Source organism: Eretmochelys imbricata, chromosome 3 (genome assembly GCF_965152235.1).
Source record: "Eretmochelys imbricata isolate rEreImb1 chromosome 3, rEreImb1.hap1, whole genome shotgun sequence".
NCBI classification, from domain to species: Eukaryota; Metazoa; Chordata; order Testudines; family Cheloniidae; genus Eretmochelys; species Eretmochelys imbricata.
Genome location: NC_135574.1, coordinates 157,502,984 through 157,521,670, shown reverse-complemented (window position 1 = coordinate 157,521,670; position 18,687 = coordinate 157,502,984). Strand labels below are relative to the sequence as shown.

At 43.6% G+C, this 18,687-nt stretch overlaps 1 protein-coding gene across 1 annotated transcript in view; it reads right to left on the bottom strand.

Moving 5' to 3' along the window:
- PARP1 (poly(ADP-ribose) polymerase 1) overlaps window positions 1-18,311 on the bottom strand; it is a 53,429-nt gene extending 35,118 nt beyond the window's left edge. Inside the window, exons 1-4 of the mRNA XM_077813671.1 lie at window positions 18,096-18,311; window positions 7,566-7,728; window positions 5,889-6,007; window positions 4,484-4,698 (exon numbers count right to left, since the gene is read on the bottom strand). Of these exons, the coding sequence (XP_077669797.1) occupies window positions 4,484-4,698; window positions 5,889-6,007; window positions 7,566-7,728; window positions 18,096-18,215 (617 nt within the window). The 5' untranslated portion in view covers window positions 18,216-18,311. The remainder of the gene's footprint in view (window positions 1-4,483; window positions 4,699-5,888; window positions 6,008-7,565; window positions 7,729-18,095) is intronic.
- Between the last annotated feature and the right edge of the window lie 376 nt (window positions 18,312-18,687).

Sequence of the window (18,687 nt, the reverse complement as noted above, 5' to 3'; positions counted from 1 at the left end):
TCATGCCCACTGCGTTTGCTGCTTTTCAACCTGTACATGAGCAAAGACAACAGGGCCAGAAACCTTGGTATGCGACCTCAGTTTGCTGCACCCTATATCACCAGGCATTGTGATTCTAGGTTCATGTTTTATTTATACAGCAACTTGGCAAACAAATCCATGGCCTCTGATTGTAAATGCTTCACAGTTCAAGTAGAATCACCAAAATCCCCTGGAAAGGAGAGCCAAAGCAGACAAGAGGAAATATTTACATAGTGAAACTTCTTATGCTCTGCCAAAGGAACTAAGCAAACCCGTCATATACTGATCCAACTAGATTTACGTGTTACTCTGCATGCAATAATAGACTTTCAGCTCTCTGCACCTGAGAATGGTAAAAGCTGGTATGGGTAAAGATGGCCAATTCCCTGGCACTACCCAGCAATAACTGCATTCATTACAATCGATGGCCTATAACAGCTGTAACTCAGATACTCTGCAAATTCACTGCATCTGGGAAAGCGTTGGTTAGGAAGGTGAGCAGACTGGTGTGAGAGGGACATTTGTAATGTATAGCATAGACCTGTGGTTCTCAAACTTTTGTACTGGTGACCCCTTTCACATAGCAATCCTCTGAGTGCGACCCCCCTTAAAAATTAAAAACACTTTTAAATACATTTAATACCACTATACATGCTGGAGGCAAAGCGGGATTTGCGGTGAAGGCTGACAGCTCAAGACCTCCCACGTAATAACCTCGCGACCCCCTGAGGGTTCCCAAGATAAGTTATGATTTAATTAGAGTCAATTTCTGTCACACAGATCAGTGGTGAAGGGAAAAAAAAAAGACTGACAATCAATTCCTACCCTGCCTCTGTTGGCAATGGTGATGACTCCAAGCCTGATAAAAGAGGAGGGGGTTCTGCAGTTGAGTTTGTGACACACTCAGGTAAAACCTATCCGCAACAGAAACAGTTCAGTGAAACCAAAACTTGAGGGCAGTTGGTGTAGATGGAGCCCAAGACACAAGTATGACAGATCTCAAGGAAAGCTGGAAGGAAGCGGAGATCTTGAGATTTCAAATCGTGACAACCAAATCTGTAACAAGAGTAGGCATGTGGAATGAACGTACCCTTATATGGGAAAGCTGGCACAGGTTACACAAGAAATAAGAATGAAAAAATACCACCTGAACATACTTGGTGTCAGTGAGACGAGATGAGCAGGGAGTAGCAAGATTGTGTCTGAAGTGCTGTAATCTTATACTCAGGAGGAGCAACACATGAAAGAGATGCAGGAATTGTGTTGGATAAAATCACAGCGAAGACTCTGTTGGCGTGGAAGCCAGTGAATGACAGAACAACAACAGCCAGGCTGCAAACATGACATGCCAAATGTACAATAATCCAAGAACATGCACCAACAAAATGCAGCAGGTGACAGTGAAAAGGATGCTGCACCTGCTCATAGAATGTAAGTCTTGATGTCATAGCTAGGCACTTCCAAGTTGATGACAGACAACTTTGATGCATAATTTGGCAACATTGCTACTGTCTGGGAAGAAGTCACAGCCACAGTAGCAGAAGGCATCTGAACTAATAATGGCAAACAAGCTCTTGAATCTCTCTGGCACAAACACCCTAAAACAGGAGGCAATCATTTCCAGCACAAGAGGATTCATAAGTTTACATGAAGATCACCAGACAATGCGACTGTCAACCAGACAGACCATGTTTATATCTAGGAGATGGTTCTTTGAGGAACGTTAGAAGAGCAGATATTGGCTCAGACCATTATCTTTTAGTGACCAAATTACAACTTAAACGTAAAGAGAGCAGGAAGATGGATAAAGAGAGTGTTACAGCAACAGAGACATTCAAGGACAAAAACGCATATCAGACTCCAGACTCAATATAGCAACCATTCCAGTGTTTTAGACGACCAGGCTGATGAAAGTCTGGAAGGCAGATGGTCAAAGTGGAAGAAGATGGTAGTCGAGACAGCAGAGGAAGTAGTGGACCACTGGAGAGGAAGTAAGAAAGATGCATGGTTTACATCTGGAACATGGGCAACGACAGAGAACCAGAAAGCTCTGAGGGCAAAAAAGGAACAGTGCAAGACACAGGCAGAACTCTTAGAGGCATATGCAAGAAACAAAGAAAATGACAAAAAAGACAAGATGCAGGCAAGACAGAAATGCCTGGGTTCAGGAGAAGACTGCAGAAGCAAAAGATGCAGCACAGAGAGGAGATTTCAAGCAGCTCTATAGAATAATGAAAGAGCTCTCGAAGAATCCAACCATCACAGAGATTCTCATGGACAGATGTTGAAAACACGTGAAGAACAAGCCAGATGACAAAAGGAACATTTTCATTCCATATTAAACTCTCCAGGGCCAATGATCGTTCACAGGGTCAAGCGAAATGCCAATGCTAAGTTAAAAATAGAAGAGAGACCAAACACAGCTGATGAAATTAAAGCAATCATCTAAGGTCTCAAACAGCGGAAAGCTCCTAGGGTTGACAGAATTCAAGCAGAGGAATTACAGGTGGGAGGTGAAATTCTGACTGAGCAGCTAACAAAACTAATGAAATATGAGTGAAAGAACAAGTTCTACAAGACTGGAAAGATGGTATCAGCATGGCATTGCCAAAAAAGGTGATCTTAGTGCACGAACTGGCAAGGTAGTGCCTGGGATTGATAACAGTGCCAAATATTGGTTACTGTTATGCTGAATAGAATTAACAAGGTAGTGGATAAATTATTACCAGGAGTGACAGAGTGGGTTCCATCCAGGTAGATCATGCTGTGAACAGATATTCACTCTTCAACAGTTCATTGAAAAAGTTACTGCTTGGCAAAAATCCATCTTAACTTTATCGACTTCAAGAAAGCTTTTGATAACACCCACAGAGAGACCCCATGGAATATTGCTAGAAACTATGGAATACCAGACAAACTGATCAACATAATAAGGAGTTTATATGACAAAAGTAGATGCACAGTAAGATCAGATACAGACCAGGGGAGTGGTTCGATATTGTGACTGGAATTAGGCAAGGGTACGCCTTATCACCAATCCTGTTTGCATTTGCCATAGGTTGGGTGATGATGCAGGTAACAAAAGACATTGCAGGTGGTGTAAAATGGGTTAGCAGAAATGAGTTACACGACTGTCGCTTTCCCAATAACAATGCTTTAATAAATAGGATGTGGAACGGAATGATTGCCTTATACCAGAGGTAGAACAGGAAGCAGCAACAATTGAATTGAAAGTAAATACAGAGAAAACCAGATTATGAAGGTAGAAAAGTGGGCAGCAGATGCAAAGGCCTACATGGATGGAAAAGAAGTCCAACAGGTAGAAGAGTTCCGCTACCTGGGAAGTGTGAATACATTTGAAGGTGGGTGCGATAATGATATTCATACAAGATTAGTAAAAGCAAACACCACTTCTGAAAGGTGAAACAACATCTGGTCAAACAGAGGTTTCCACACCAAACTAACGGTCAGATCGTACCATGTGACTGTACCAAGCATGCTACTGTATGGCACAGAGGCTTGGCCAATAACAGTGGCTATTAAGAAGAGACTGGAGGTCTCAGACAGACCTGGGGAAGATGCTACACATTTCATGGAAAGACAAAACAACAAATGCGAGAGCAAGGGAGCTGACAGAGCAGGGCACATTAGAAAGTATCAAAGCAAGCTCGGGTAGCTGGGACACACACACCCTATGGAAGGTGGAAAACATGCTAAGCAAGCACGGTGCCAAAGGGAGGAAGGCCAAGGAAGAGTGGGCATATGACAGTGAAGAAGATACTGAATGCGCTGGCATCACCTGAAAAGTACCACAACTAATGAGTAACTGTAATCAACGGAGGAACTGGACAGCCCAATGAGTCAGTGGCACAGGAGGAACGAAAGTCTAAGGAATCACTTCTCAATCAACAGATCAGAAATAAAGAGAACAACATTACCACCCCCACCACCAGACAGTGCAGCACAGAGTCTTTACAACTGAACTCATGAGAGCATAAGAATGGCCATACGGGGTCAGACCAAAGGTCCATATAGCCCAGCATCCTGTCTTCCGACAGCGGCCAATACCAGGTGCCCCAGAGGGATTGAACAGAACAGGTAATCATAAAGTGATCCATTCCCTATTGCTCACTCCCATGATTGCTAGTTTATGGCACAAAATATTAGATCAGTTTTGAAAGTCATGATTGCTTGGTTGCACTCTCTCTGTATTTCCAAGGGAGATACTTAGATTGCAACCTCCTAAGGGCAAGGGTGTGTCTTGTTTTATCTGTGCACAATGCCTAGCACAACAAGGCTCTAAATCCCCGATTATGGCCTCTAGGCACTACTGCTATACAAACAATAAATGGTTAAGACAGATTAAAAAGTCCTATCTATATAAAACATGGAATTTGTGAAGACATGCAGTGTGTCTTCATGGATCTTCTAGCCAGCAGGCTCTCTTACATCCCCCACATACCCTTCACTCTTCATGGCAGGCAGCTGCTTTTTCAAATCCTCTTTATCTTCTGCTTTCAACATCCCAAAGCCCTGGAGCTGACTGGCTCCAAATGCAGGGAGAAAGCCCAGTTCTGCTCGGTGGCTCACAAAGCAGTTTGGATGGTACCAATTATCTATCATTCCCAGTTGGGGCTTTTCGGGATGCACCATCTTCTTGGAAATTCTGATCTGCCCCTGAAGTAGAGAAAAACCAACAGTACAAACGTGGCTGTGATGCCACTCTGGGAAGGACCTGAATGTTAATTCAGAGAAATAGGTTGGTGATTTTATAAAAGTAATGCTTCTTAAATAGTAGAGTAGTAGAAACTGTTCCACCAATCACCTGCTAGCAGTCACATGCTGAAATTTACACCAGTACTTTCATTCTAATCCCCCTGGTTTCCCATGCTCTGAAAATTCCTTTTTTGAGTTAAACTTTTCTCTTTTAGTCTCAGGCCATACTTACTACTACTTTAAAAAAATTGTGGGAAATCCCATAACCAGTCTGAGCAAAGAATAAAATTCAGTCAAGTAATTTTTGCTTAGTAATAACTCAACAATAGCTAATCACATTTTGGATCCAATCCAACAACGTTCACTCATGCAAGTAGCCCTACAGAGGTCAAGCAAGCAAACCCTGCAGGATCAGGCTCCATGCAAGGAATTTTAAATTATAAAACTTTGGTTCTCCAGAAATTAATGTGTGAGAACTAATGAAGTCAGCCTGATTTCTGACCAGATCGTATTCTGAATTACAGTTCAGCCTATACTATTCAAAACAATCACTCAGAAATCCTCATTTCAAAAGCAAATTTGGACTCCAATCCTGCAAACACACATGAAAATTTACACATATGAGTAATCGGTGGGATTATTCACATTAAATAGTGCTTGCAGGTTCAGAGCCTTATTTTGCTAGCATTTCTTAAATACATATATATGGAAGAGCAGGACATACCCTACAAAACAGTGATGGGATGGGTCAGTGGAGAACTGCAGTACCCCCTGGCCTTCCTGAACAAAAACACATTTACAGTACCACAATGGGAAGCCAAAACTTCTCTCCAGGCTTTTCCTCTGCAGAAACACCAGCAGTAATCTGCCAATCAGCTCCAATGCCTGGACTGATTAAATATTTTCTTTCCTTTACAGAAGGAAAAGTCAGCAGGTCTAATTTCCAGGCTCTGAAGAGGTCAGATTTGAGACCCTACTGCGGTGCAAGAGCTTTGGGTTGACAAATTGTTCAGAACAGAGCATTTCTTCTGAGAAAGTACTGCATCTTTTAAACCCATAATATAAAAAGAGAACAACAGTTCAGAACTCATGGAATTAATTGTGTTGCCCTGGACCGGAAGGGGAAAAACCCAATAACTGTATGTCTCTACCTTTTCTATTTTCTGTGTACAACCTTTGCAGGTACTTCTGTTAGACTTGGCATATTCTGCAGCGAAGTCATTTAAACTCTTCTCAGCCTTGCCACCTCCCTCCTGGTCAATGCCTTTACCTGGAGAACAGAAGCAAAAAAAGTAAACTTCTAAAGTTGTTCATTTTATTTCTTTAAAAAGTCTCCCCAACTGTTTATCATCCCCCACAATCAGCACAAACATAGTGAGAGACTAGCCATGAAACAAAGCCAAATCAACCACAGCCTAGTACACTTAGAGAAATAAGTACAGTGACAAAACCCACAATGCCCTCTCTGCGATTCAGAATCCTACAGGAAGCGTTAGGAACTCTGTAGACTCATAATCAACTTCTAAGGTTACTCACCTATACCTCAGTCTTCACTACTAGGGAAGACAATCTCAATCTCTCACCTGCACTTGTCAAAAAGCATATAACGCTGCAACAACACTAGTTCCTGCAACTTCACATTTACAAAACAACCCCTATGAGAGATGAACTTTCTACTCTGAAGAACACAAGCCTGATCTGTCAGAGGTGTAAAGTGAGGACTCAAGCTCGATTCCAGCTCTGTCACTGAGCTAATATGCTGCTCTGAGGTAAATCACCACCTCTGTGCTTCAGTATCCCCATATGTCAAGAGGCTTATAGCTTAACTATAGCTCACATGCATACTGTGAGGATTAACCAGTTAACGTTTAAAAAGCACTTGGAAAAAGTCAAGTGTTCTGTATGTGTGCAAGGAGGAACTGTGGAAGTCTGCTTATGTAACTGTATATTTTAGAACAGTTATACTCAGCCCCTCAGTGGTTTGGGAGCCACATTAGTGATCAACAATACCCAAAAGAGCCACAGTAGTGAGAATTCATTGCTTCATTGTCTGTCTGTTCTAGTAGTAGTATAAAATTAAATTAAATAAAATAAACATTGCTATTCAAGACCTGACCAGAACTGGAGTCAACCAAATAGCCACACCTCAAACAGAACTCTCCTTTCCATATACAGGATGCATTTTCTTTGATATGTTATATGCCAGAGAGGCTGACGTCAATCTACAAACCTCCCAAAATTCCTGTGTTGTATGGACACTGATGGTTTGAGTCTGCACTCTTATTATTCATATTACTGTAGCATCTAGGCACCCTATACCCACCCAACCACTTCCAACCTGGATCTGGTCATTTCCCTGACCATTTAGTTAATTGCACTGAACTCTTAATACAGCGCTTATACAATCTTTATTAATGTTTTCTGGATCTGATATATTGGTAGGTGTGATGTCTTAGTAACCTGAGACCTACTGTGAAATCATCACTACTTTTCCACAGTGTATTACAGATCATTTACTAGTATCAGCTAATTGAAGCTAAACTACACTAGCCAAGTAAGTGAATAAAAGTATATTTAGTGATGCCATGTCCTTGCTTTTTCCACTGTTTGATCACTTTCTATCTCACAGGGTTCAGTATATACAGTCAGTCTCCTAGTCATTACTGAGAATCCGGAAAGTTCCAGTGATTGTTCTGATTTCACCATCTGAAGGGACATCACAGCCAGTGAGCAAAAAACCCAGTACCCATAATCACATCCCCTCAAGTATAGATAGAATGGTTCTAAATCTCTTGAATCTCTGTAAATATCACTTTTGCGTCACTTACCTGCTGTGGCTCCCCCAGTTTCAATTGCTTTTTTGATTTTCTCCTGATCTTCCCATCGGAGCTCAGGGAAGCCATCAACATCTGCATGGGACACGAGTCGGGCCCGCTTCCAGAAACAAGTATAATGATGCCAATGGGGGACTTTACCATCAAACATGGGTGACTAGGAAGAAAGCAACATTAGGATAAGATGAGGAAATTCAGACATACCCAAAAGGAAAAATGGTTTCAGAGTAGCAGCTGTGTTAGTCTGTATCCGCAAAAAGAAAAGGAGTACTTGTGACACCTCAGAGATGAACAAATTTATTTGAGCATGAGCTCACAAAAGCTTATGCTCAAATAAATGTGTTAGTCTCTAAGGTGCCACAAGTACTCCCTTTCTCAAAAGGAAAAAAGTCACTTCTGTATATTTCCCTAGACACTTTCTTTCTAACCACACGCAGGGATTTAGGACAAGGTACAAGAATTCAGAATCCTATGGCAGTACCACTAAACTGACCTGCCACTAAGAGCAGGGTCACAAGGGTGCTTTACAGAGGGAGAACTTCACCCATGTTACAACTAACTCTTAACTTTCTTCCCTTTCCCACATTACTCAAAACAAAACATTGACAGAATCATGACAGCACTATTCTAAGTGAGAAACGGCGCCTGGGGGAGTGTTCAGCACAGCCATCTGAAAACAAGCTCTACGTGAACAGGGAGATCTTAATTTAGCTGGGAGGTTACAACTTGCCTTAACTGCATATGTGCCCATAAAGTGACCTGTGAGGGTCCTGTTTTTCCAAGCTTGTGTGCAGGAGTAGGTGAATGGGGAGTATTTTGTATGTATTCGGATAAGAAATATACTTCAGATTGTCACTGATTGGTGTGAAGCTTTTCCCTTTTCCAAGGGTGCCTTGAGGTTTCAACCCAGCTCCCTTATATCACACCTTCACTCCCAGAATTATTTTGCATTTGAAGAAGAGGGCTCCATATCAGAGCCCTTTGGTTTTACCCCACACACTCTGCCAGAGCAGCACTGTTAAGCACCGGAGGGCCCCCTGCTAAGTACTGAAGAGGATGCTTTGGCAACATTTGCAGCCTCAGGAAGAGGAGAGTGTGATCTCTCACTTTTAGGTAACATTGATTTTTAATATGCAAAATGGATGTGTGATCTTTGGCAGGTAATCCCTAACCTGAGAGGTTTACATCTGAGAAGCACGGTGTCTCATCCGTCTGCAAACATTAGCTTTAATTTCCAATTAAAACCATCAAACTACATCACTATCTGCTCAGTAATGCTTTGAATTTACTGTCCTTAGGGCTTTTCATGCTGTATGTATGTGTGTGGGGGGGAGGGGAGAGAGAAATGTGTTTCATTACGCTTTTACAGACGCAGCACCGGTATAGTAAAACAGAGCCCACTGTTTTCCTCAGGGGGCATGGAGGCACCGAACTTAAAGCTACACGGTGAATTAGTGGTAGAGTCAGGAATAGAACCTAGGACTCCTGACTCCCATTGTCCCTGCCTTCATCAAACAGACTCTGTTCCCTCTTTCCACTTGTTCTACACACCTCCCTCCTGGCACTAAAAGTAGTGAATTCCCCTCCCATCTCTACAGGGGACAGAGCTCTCTTCTTGATGTCACTATTTTTATATCATCCATAGCAGTCATATTATAGTCACTGTGGATTTTTTCTTAATCAGCTGGTGTGTGTGTCTCTTACTTTCAGCCAGACAAACTCTCTGACTGCCAAGCAGGGTCAGGCCAGGTCAGTGCTTAAACAGAAAGTCCTCTAAGTCTAAGGAACCACTGTAGGAGTCAATGAGTGCTTCTCTACGTGAGTTAGGAATCACAGAATCACAGGACTGGAAGGGACCTCGAGAGGACATCTAGTCCAGTCCCCTGCACTCATGGCAGGACTAAATATTATCTAGACCATCCCTGACAGGTGTTTGTCTAACCTGCTCTTAAAAATCTCCAGTGACGGAGATTCTACAACCTCCCTAGGCAATTTACTCCAATGCTTAACCACCTTGACAATTAGGAAGTTCTTCCCTAATGTCCAGCCGAAACCACTCTTGCTGCTATTTAAGTCCATTACTTCTTGTCCTAGCTTCAGAGGTTAACAAGAACAGTTTACCTCCCTCTTCCTTGTAACCACCTTTTATGTACTTGAAAACTGTTATGTCCCTCTCAGTCTTCTCTTCTCCAGGCTAAATAAACCCAATTTTTTCAATCTTCCCTCATAGGTCATGTTTTCTAGGCCTGTGAACCAACCTGTATCCTGTTGATATGAGGTGTAATGCTCTGGAGCTGCTATTTGTGGGTGGGATGTGCAATTAAGATTCTGTCCTGTTATGGTTAAGATGGTAGGGAACTTCTTGCAATGGGAGAAGTGCTGATGCTGATATTGACTTGGTTCTCCTCCCTAAATTCCTTTCATTTCTCACTCAGAACGTTCCCTTCAGCATGAAGGGAAAGCTAAGTAACAGGCACGTCTCATACGATACACTGAGGATTTCCATCTCATTTGAAGATGTCACAAGTGTGAGCTAATTACAGGTGGGCTCAGACTGAAGCACGGGGTAATATGTAGTTTCCATTCTGAAGATGAAAGGAAATGAAATCTTAGGGCTCATTGCACACCCCATCTCAATGCAGCCCTTCTTGAATGAAGCACAAAACTTCCTACTGTAGCACCGTTCTAATGCACAGGATAAAAAGCTCACTTGGCCCAGGGTGCAAGTTCTAGATGGGGCACATGACCAGGCTGCATTGACACAGAGCAGCGTAAATGCCTGCCTGCCTGCCTCCCTCTCTCCCAGACTGATGGAAGAGCTAGGAAGGAAAATGTAGGGCTGCTCAGGAGAAGGACCCTACAAGTGCAGAAACCAGAAGATGTCCAGGCTGGAGAGCTGTGAAGGAGATGGGACCCTGGAAGAGCTGCTGAGGAGCAGGGCTCTGATAGTTGTTTTGCTGAAGGGGAAGCAGGAACCTTTTGCTGTGGGGGGGAGGTGGAGCAGAATATGGAGCTGGTGAATAAGTTACATGCATATGGTGGTAAGCTGAGAGCATGGTGGGGAGAATAACAGCATGGGGAAGAGGGAAAGATTGAAAAACAACATGGAGGAAGGTGGGAGTACATCAAACAATGGCAGAAAATGAGAAAGGAATGGTATAAAGTGGGGGCAAGAGAGGAAACAGAGCAGACATAAAAAGAGCTGGTGGAAAAGATACCAAGCTATATTGTGGTAGGAGTGAAAGAAGAGGAGTGAAGGGGAAAGGAAGGAAGAAAAAATGCAAAGGAAGTTTAATAAATTGAGGTTTTGTATTTTACAGAGCTAAATAAATACAAATATCCCTATTATGGGAACAAAACAAGATATGCATATCTAATGGAAACAACTAGAAGTGTATCAGTGCCTCTTAGGAAGCGGGAGAAGGCTGCAAGTATTTCTCACAGTGGCTAAAAGGCTCAGTCCTCAGGCTAGAGGGTGTAGGGCAGATTTTTCAAGCAATGCCCTAATGAGAAGAGATCTCCTTATTGTGCTACTTCCATTGGATCAGAATGCAATCACACTAGCAATAGCTAGGGTAGCTGGCACTTATCTGAAACGTCTCCTGTTGAGGAATTTGTGAAGTGCTCAACTCTGGAATGTAACCTTACTTAGTGGAAGCAAAGGCGTGGCCTCAGCAACAGAAGTTAGGCCTCTCTCCACAATGGGGCTGAGAGAGCCAAGAAAGCTGCACAGCGTAACAGTACATTTTCAAAAAAATTAATCATCAGAATGATTTTTAAAATGTCCTGTGAGTTACAAAGCAAACAGCTGCCTTTTTGTCATGGTGCTTTTCATACCAGGCCTTTCCTACCCCTCTGTATTTTGGCAAAACATGCCAAATCTGACCGACTTCTGCCACCTTGGGTGGCCAAAAGGCTCTTAGAACCTTTTCAGCCTTTTATACCACTGTTTTTCCAGCAGAGGCACGGGGGTCTGAGTCTAGCAGCCGACTCTTGGGTTCTATTCCCAGCTCTACCACTGGCTTGCTGCAACATTTTGGACAAACCACTTACTAGGGCAGCAGAGCCTTCCCAAAAGTGGGGGGAGGCCCCAGCCCCCCTCAAGGCCAATTGTCTTCCCCCAGAGGCCCTGCCCACTCCCACTCTTCCCCTGGAGGCCTCACCTGTCAACCAGCCACCCAGGGCAGGTGGAGGGACCCAGGTTCCTCACAACTACCAGCGTGGCTCTTATTCCAACCCCACTCCAGCCGTGGGGTCGAGCCTTGGAGCTGTAGCCCAGTCATGATAAGAGCCGTGCAGCCAGGCAGGTGTGGGGAGCCAGCACGGACCCTCCACCTGCCCTGGCCAGGGAGCCTGGGGGGCGGGAACACGGGTCGGGGACTGTTCTCGGTCTCCCTCCACACCCCAGGCAGGTGAAGGGTCTGCATGGCTACCCACAACTTCCCGGGCTCCCTGGCCAAGCTCCACCAGCTGTTGGCCTGGCTGGGGGGTTGGGCCTCAGGGGGTAGAGTCCCATGGCAAAAAATGACAGGCCTCGTCCCTCCACTTTCAAAAAGTGGGAGGGCCATGGCCCCCATCCTCCTTGTCACTTACCCTCATCCCTTGTGCCTCAGTTTCCCCAACTGCAAAATGGGAACAACACTCTACCTCAGAGTTATCATGAGCAATAGTGTTCATAATCTAAGATCCTCATATATGGTAGAACCTCATTAACTCCCACTAATGATTAGAAGCCTAATATGAATTAGTGGATTTTGCCTGATCCAACTTCCACTGAAGTCAACAGGACTCTTTGCCTTGACTTTAATGGGAGTTTGACAAAGCCCTTACCAACTAAGTAAATAAATTTAAGAGGACAGTCCTTTACAAAATAACATTCATGTAATCTGATCATTGCAGTTTAGTTCTAATTATTTGCAATGCTCTGTTACACCAGTGAGTGTTCTGTAAAACACTAGTCTTAATTACTAAGATTGAGACTTTGCTATGGCATTATTAAATCTCTGCTGAGGCGTGAAGGGAGAATACTAATTTGTCTGTGAATTATCCAGTGTCCCAATTAGTAAGGTTTTATTGTGAGTTCCAATTACTATAAGTTACCTAGACGCTTTAGTGGAGGAGGCCAGAATACAAAAGTCTGATGTATTTGTTCCATAGTGCAAAAATGTCAAATTAATTAAATGTGTTTAATCCTATCCCCAATGCCTCCTCCTCGCTCTCAAAAAGACTGAAAGAGACCTTGTATTAGTGCCCTGCAAAAGACCTCCAAATTTCAATAATATTCTAATATGAAACTTAACTGTGCATATTACACAGTATTAATTTCAGAAGGCAGCCTTGTCCAAGCCTACAGATAGCACTTGGTATCAAGGAAAAAATAAGGAATGAAGAGCCATTTAGGAATGTGTTCATTCCAAGAAAAGAAGAATAAAATACCTCTATGCTACAAAAATAACCAGGTTTAATCATGGATGTGGCCAAACTATGATTATGACATAATATGTAGGGCTGTCAATTAATCGCAGTTAACTCACGAGATTAACTCAAAAAAATTAATTGCGATTAATCACACTTAGAATACCAATTAAAATGTATTAAATATTTTTGGATGTTTTTCTACATTTTCAATATTGATTTCAATTACAACACAGAATACAAAGTATACAGTGCTCACTTTATATTATTTTTTATTACAAATATATGAACTGTAAAAATGATAAAAGAAATAGTATTTTTCTGTTCACTTCATACAAGTACTGAAGTGCAATCTCTTTATCGTGAAAGTATAACTTACAAATGCAGATTTTTTTTTTGGTTACACAACTCCACTCAAAAACAAAGCAGTGTAAAACCTTAGAGCCCACAAGTCCACTCAGTCCTACTTCTTATTCTGCCAATTGCTAAGACATACAAGTTTGTTTACATTGACGGGAGATACTGCTGCCCACTTCTTATTTACAATGTCACCTGAAAGTGAGAACAGGCGTATGCACGGCATTTTTGTAACCAGCATTGCAAGGTATTTACATGCCAGATATGCTAAACATTCGTACGCCCCCTCATGCTTCGGCCACCATTCCAAAGGACATGCTTCCATGCTGATAATGCTCATTAAAAAAAATAATACGTCAATTTAATCAGTGACTGTACTCCTTGAGGGGAGAATTGTATTTCTCCTGCTCTGTTTTACCCGCTTTCTGCATATATTTCATGTTATATAGTAGTCTCGGATGATGACCCAGCACATTTCATTTTAAGAACACTTTCACAGCAGATTTGACAAAACTCAAATAAGGTACCAAACTGAGATTTCTAAAAATAGCTACAGCACTCTACCCAAGGTTTAAGAATCTGAAGTGCCGTCCAAAATCTGAAACGGACGGGGTGTGGAGCATGCTTTTGGAAGTCTTAAAAGAGCAACACTCTGATGAGGAAACTACAGAACCCAAACCACCAAAAAAGAAAATCAACCTTCTGCTGGTGACATCTGACTCAGATGATGAAAATGAACATGTGTGGATCCGCACTGCTTTGGATCGTTATCAGGCAGAACCCATCTCAGCATGGAAGCATGTCCTCTGGAATGTGGTTGAAGCACAAAGGGACATATGAAACTTTAGCCCATCTGGCACCAGGGTGGATAAAAATCAATGATTTTTTTAAAAAAAATTAAAAATCGATTTTTTTAAATTTCAATTGGATTTTTTTATAAAATGCTTTTTATAGGAAAAAACCTATCTAAAAATAATAATAATAAATATAAATAAAATAATTAAGATATCTTTGAGCTATAATGTATCTCATCATGGAATAGAGATTATAAATTTTAATTCTATAGTATGAGACAATATATTCATGTAATGTCTAAGAAAAGTATCAGAGTAACAGCCATGTTAGTCTGTATTCGCAAAAAGAAAAGGAGTACTTGTGGCACCTTAGAGACTAACCAATTTATTTGAGCATAAGCTTTCGTGAGCTACAGATCACTTCATCGGAGTTGTAGCTCACGAAAGCTTATGCTCAAATAAATTGGTTAGTCTCTAAGGTGCCACAAGTACTCCTTTTCTTTTTAAGAAAAGTTTGTAAATGAGTCCAATAAATGAGTCATGGATTAGGGACCGAACCTTATAGGGTTCCAGCAGCTTCTGTATACATTATTTAGGTTAATCTTTCTATCTACCCAATGGGACTCAGTGCTCAGTCGAGAAGATACCATCAGAGATGCTTAGTTTTGCAGTTCTCAAACTGTGGAGTTGTGTCTCCAGAGATAACATGCTTGTTAAACAGCAAAAATGTTTTAAAATAAATAATATAATATATAAAGGTGAGAAATAACAGACCTCAACCCTATTGTCCCTCTGCAAATTTGTGTACACAGTGTCAATCCCTTACCTCTCTCTAAAAGTGCAAAGTTTCAAAAACTTTAATGAATAGAAGATTGTTAGGTGCGGAATAGATCTGGACAAGGAGAAGTCTGGAGATAAATGTGAGAAGAGAGGGATAGGCAGTAAAAACAAAAGTGAAACTGTTTGAGGAGCATACTCCAGAAGTCTTGAGGTCTTTCTGAGTGTAGCCTTCATTGATTTGAGATCTACCATACCATTTTCTCACTAGAAGGAAAAACCTGTAATGGCAGCAGGCCGGAAAAGAGACCCAGTTTGGGAACATTTTAATGAAGTTCCTCTACCTGTGGGTAAGACAGGCATGCGAGCAAAATGCAAACAGTGCAACAAAGAAATGCAAGGTCTGGTAGCCCAAATGAAATAACATCATGAGAAGTGTTCCCTCTCAGGAGGGAGCTGCATTGAAATGATGAAAGGATCATGTCTGAACATGCAGGATCTTCAGGTTGGTAACAACCAACAAGAATGCACTTTTATGTAGAAATCCATGATTAAATCGAGTCATGATTTAAATCAATTTGATTTAAACCAAATCCACCCTGTCTGGCACATAAATATCTCGAAACACCAGCTACAACAGTGCCATGTGAACACCTGTTCTCACTTTCAGGTGACATTGTAAACAAGAAGCAGGCAGCATTAGCTCCTGCAAATTGTAACCAACCTTGTTTGTCTGAGTGATTGGCTGACAAGAAGTAGGACTGAGTGGACTTCTATGCTCTTAAAGTTTTACATTGTTTTATTTTAGAATGCAGTTTTTTTAAAAAACAATTCTACATTTGTAAGTTCAACTTTCACGATAAAGAGATTGCACTACAGTACTTGTATGAGGTGAACTGAAAAATCTTTTTTGTTTGTTTTTTACAGTGCAAATATCTGTAATAAAGATATAAAATGAGCACTGTACACTTTGTATTTTGTGTTGTAATTGAAATTAATATACTTGAAAATGTAGTAAACATCCAAAAATATTTAAAATAAATGGTATTCTATTGTTGTTTAACAGCATGATTAATCGTGATTAATTTTTTTCATCACTTGACAGCCCTTATAATATGTATTCCTCCTGCCTGTGTGGACTGAAAAAAAGTCATGAGGCATCATAAGCACATTTTAACCTTGGTAAATGCCTATATCTCTCTGTACTAGCACTTTGGTAGACAAGGCATCAGCTGCCACTAGTGTTTTCATCACCACTAAACTCCTCCAACGAAGACTAGAGGAGGCAGTGCTTATAATACTAGTACTGTACTGGGCCTACGCTTGCCCTACACTAAAAGTCGTAGGCTAGAAGCCCTAAGCTAAAACTTCTTTATCCAACAGGTTTCTTTCCTTTCCAGACAGGTAAGAAGCAATGTTCTATAAGGCAGCGGAGGGCAAGCCGTATTTAAACATGGTTATGTTTAAAAGTACAGACAGGGTCTGAGATGAAAGGCTGGTTACATATTTTTTTTTATTTTTTTTTAAACCACACTAGTCAAACACAAGTTTCCCTGAACACCACACTTTTCATCAGACCATGGGGAAAAGCAGAGCAAAGTGTGAGAATGCACTGCTAGGGTGGCAATACAGACTTTATTAAAAATGCAGAGATGGGGGAGCGAGGGCACGGAGATGCAAGCTGCCACTATAAATAGGTTAAACTCATCCACAGATTGTCAGGAGGGAAGATTTAGGCCAGTAACAAACAACATTCTCAAACACATGCATTAAGCTGCCCAGGAAAAGGAAAGAATGTAAGTGAAAAAACCTCCACAGCTCTTCAGGAGACTGAGCTTACACTTCAACTGTATGCATCGTTTTGATCTCCAGCCCTCCCCATCTCCAATTATTTGTCTCCACATAAATGTCTCCAAGCTGCAGACTGAGGTAAACAGAGCATTGTAATGTGTTCAGCAAATGATAAGCAACTCACAAAACAATAATATTGAGGGGAAAAGGACAAATATTGCCCAGTCAGGAAGTTAACGAACAGTTAAGTGTCCAGGATCACATGGACTGTGAGAACAAGGGATAGAATTTCTATTGCTTTCCCCCAACTCAATAAATCACATCTTCCTGCGAAATCTGCTAACAAATTCAATTTAACTAATTCAATTCAAACAAACAGGGCGATGAAATTAAAATGGAAGCCATCTAGTACACAACTTAAGGTTTTCTTTGTTTTATTCCATCAAACAGCCACAGCAAAATAAAGCTGTGACAACGCAATAATCTGCGAGATTTTAACATGCTGTCTGCCCTTCATATTGCATTGCATTCTTGCTCCTTTCAGCCGATGCACTTCGAATGCACCCTTGTAAGGGTAGTGGGAAATCAAGTCATTTCTTCTGCCTGATGACAAATTTCAGATTAGCAGCCGTGTTAGTCAGTATCCGCAAAAAGAACAGGAGGACTTGCGGCACCTCAGAGACTAACCAATTTATTTGAGCATAAGCTTTCGTGAGCATAAGCTTTCATATCGGACGCTTATGCTCAAACAAATGTGCTAGTCTCTAAGGTGCCACAAGTCCTCCTGTTCTTTTTTCTGCCCGATGTGCACAGAGCACAACATCCCACCACAATCAGCGCCCCCTCCTTACGAGCACAGGGGGCTTCACGCGAGCTTGCAAGCAAACGCAGGCCCGCACACACGCTACCGACTCCCCGCACTTGAGCGACCTGCCGCAACTCCGCCGGAGTCGAGTCGGAATTCCCTCCGGCACCGCCCCCCCAAAACCCCCCCGCACAACCACCCAGGGAGCCGCCATCTGGCCCGCGGGCACAAATCCCGGCCACAACGACGGCGGCGGACAACGCGGGGCGACCGAGCGGGCTGGGAACCCGCACGAGCCCCGCCCCGCCCCGCGGCCGGAGCTGCCCAGCGCCGCGCCGGGGAGGGCCAGCCCCGCGTGCCGCGAAGAGCTGCGCTGGCCCGGCGCGTGCCGCACCCGGGCCGCTCTGCAGCCTGCGCGGCCCGCGGGGGAGGGACGGACGAATGGGGCGGGCCCCGCGCCCCCGGCGCAAAGCGGCACGCGGCGGCCGAGGCCGCGCGGCCCCCCCCCCCAGGAGCTGCCAGGCAGGCGGCGCGGCAGCCGCGGGGCCCGTGGGCGGGGCCGGCTCCCCTGTGCCCACGCGGTACCTGCACCATGATGGCCAGGCGCAGCGAGTCCTTGGCGATGCTCTCCCCGCATTTCTTGCAGGAGGCGCGGCCGCTCTTGGCGTACTCGGCCCGGTACAGCTTGTCCGCCGGCTCCGCCATGGCGGCCGGGGGCGCGGGCAGCGCAGCAGCAGCAGCAGCGCCCAGAGACAGAGACAGCGACCGACCGACCGACCGCCCCCCCCGCGCGAGCCGAGTGCCGCGCGATCCACCCGGGCTCAGCCTAGCCGCCCGAGCCGCCGTTCGGCGATCGATTGAGGCTGCCTGGCGGGGCTCGGGGCGTTCCGGCTCGCTACGGTGTATCAATGGGAGGAAGGACGTAGCCAGAGGCGGGCGGGGGAAGAGAGGGTGTCACGTGGCGTCCCCTGCCCGAGCCGCGCTGTATAGTAGGGGGAGGGCGGCCCCCCGCATATACCGCTCCTTGGCGGCGCTGCTGGGCGAGTCTCTGCAGTCCAGGGGCACCTAAGGGTGGGGAACGTCTGCTGGCATCTAGAAAAGGAGTACTTGTGGCACCTTAGAGACTAACCAATTTATTTGAGCATGAGCTTTCGTGAGCTACAGCTGTAGCTCACGA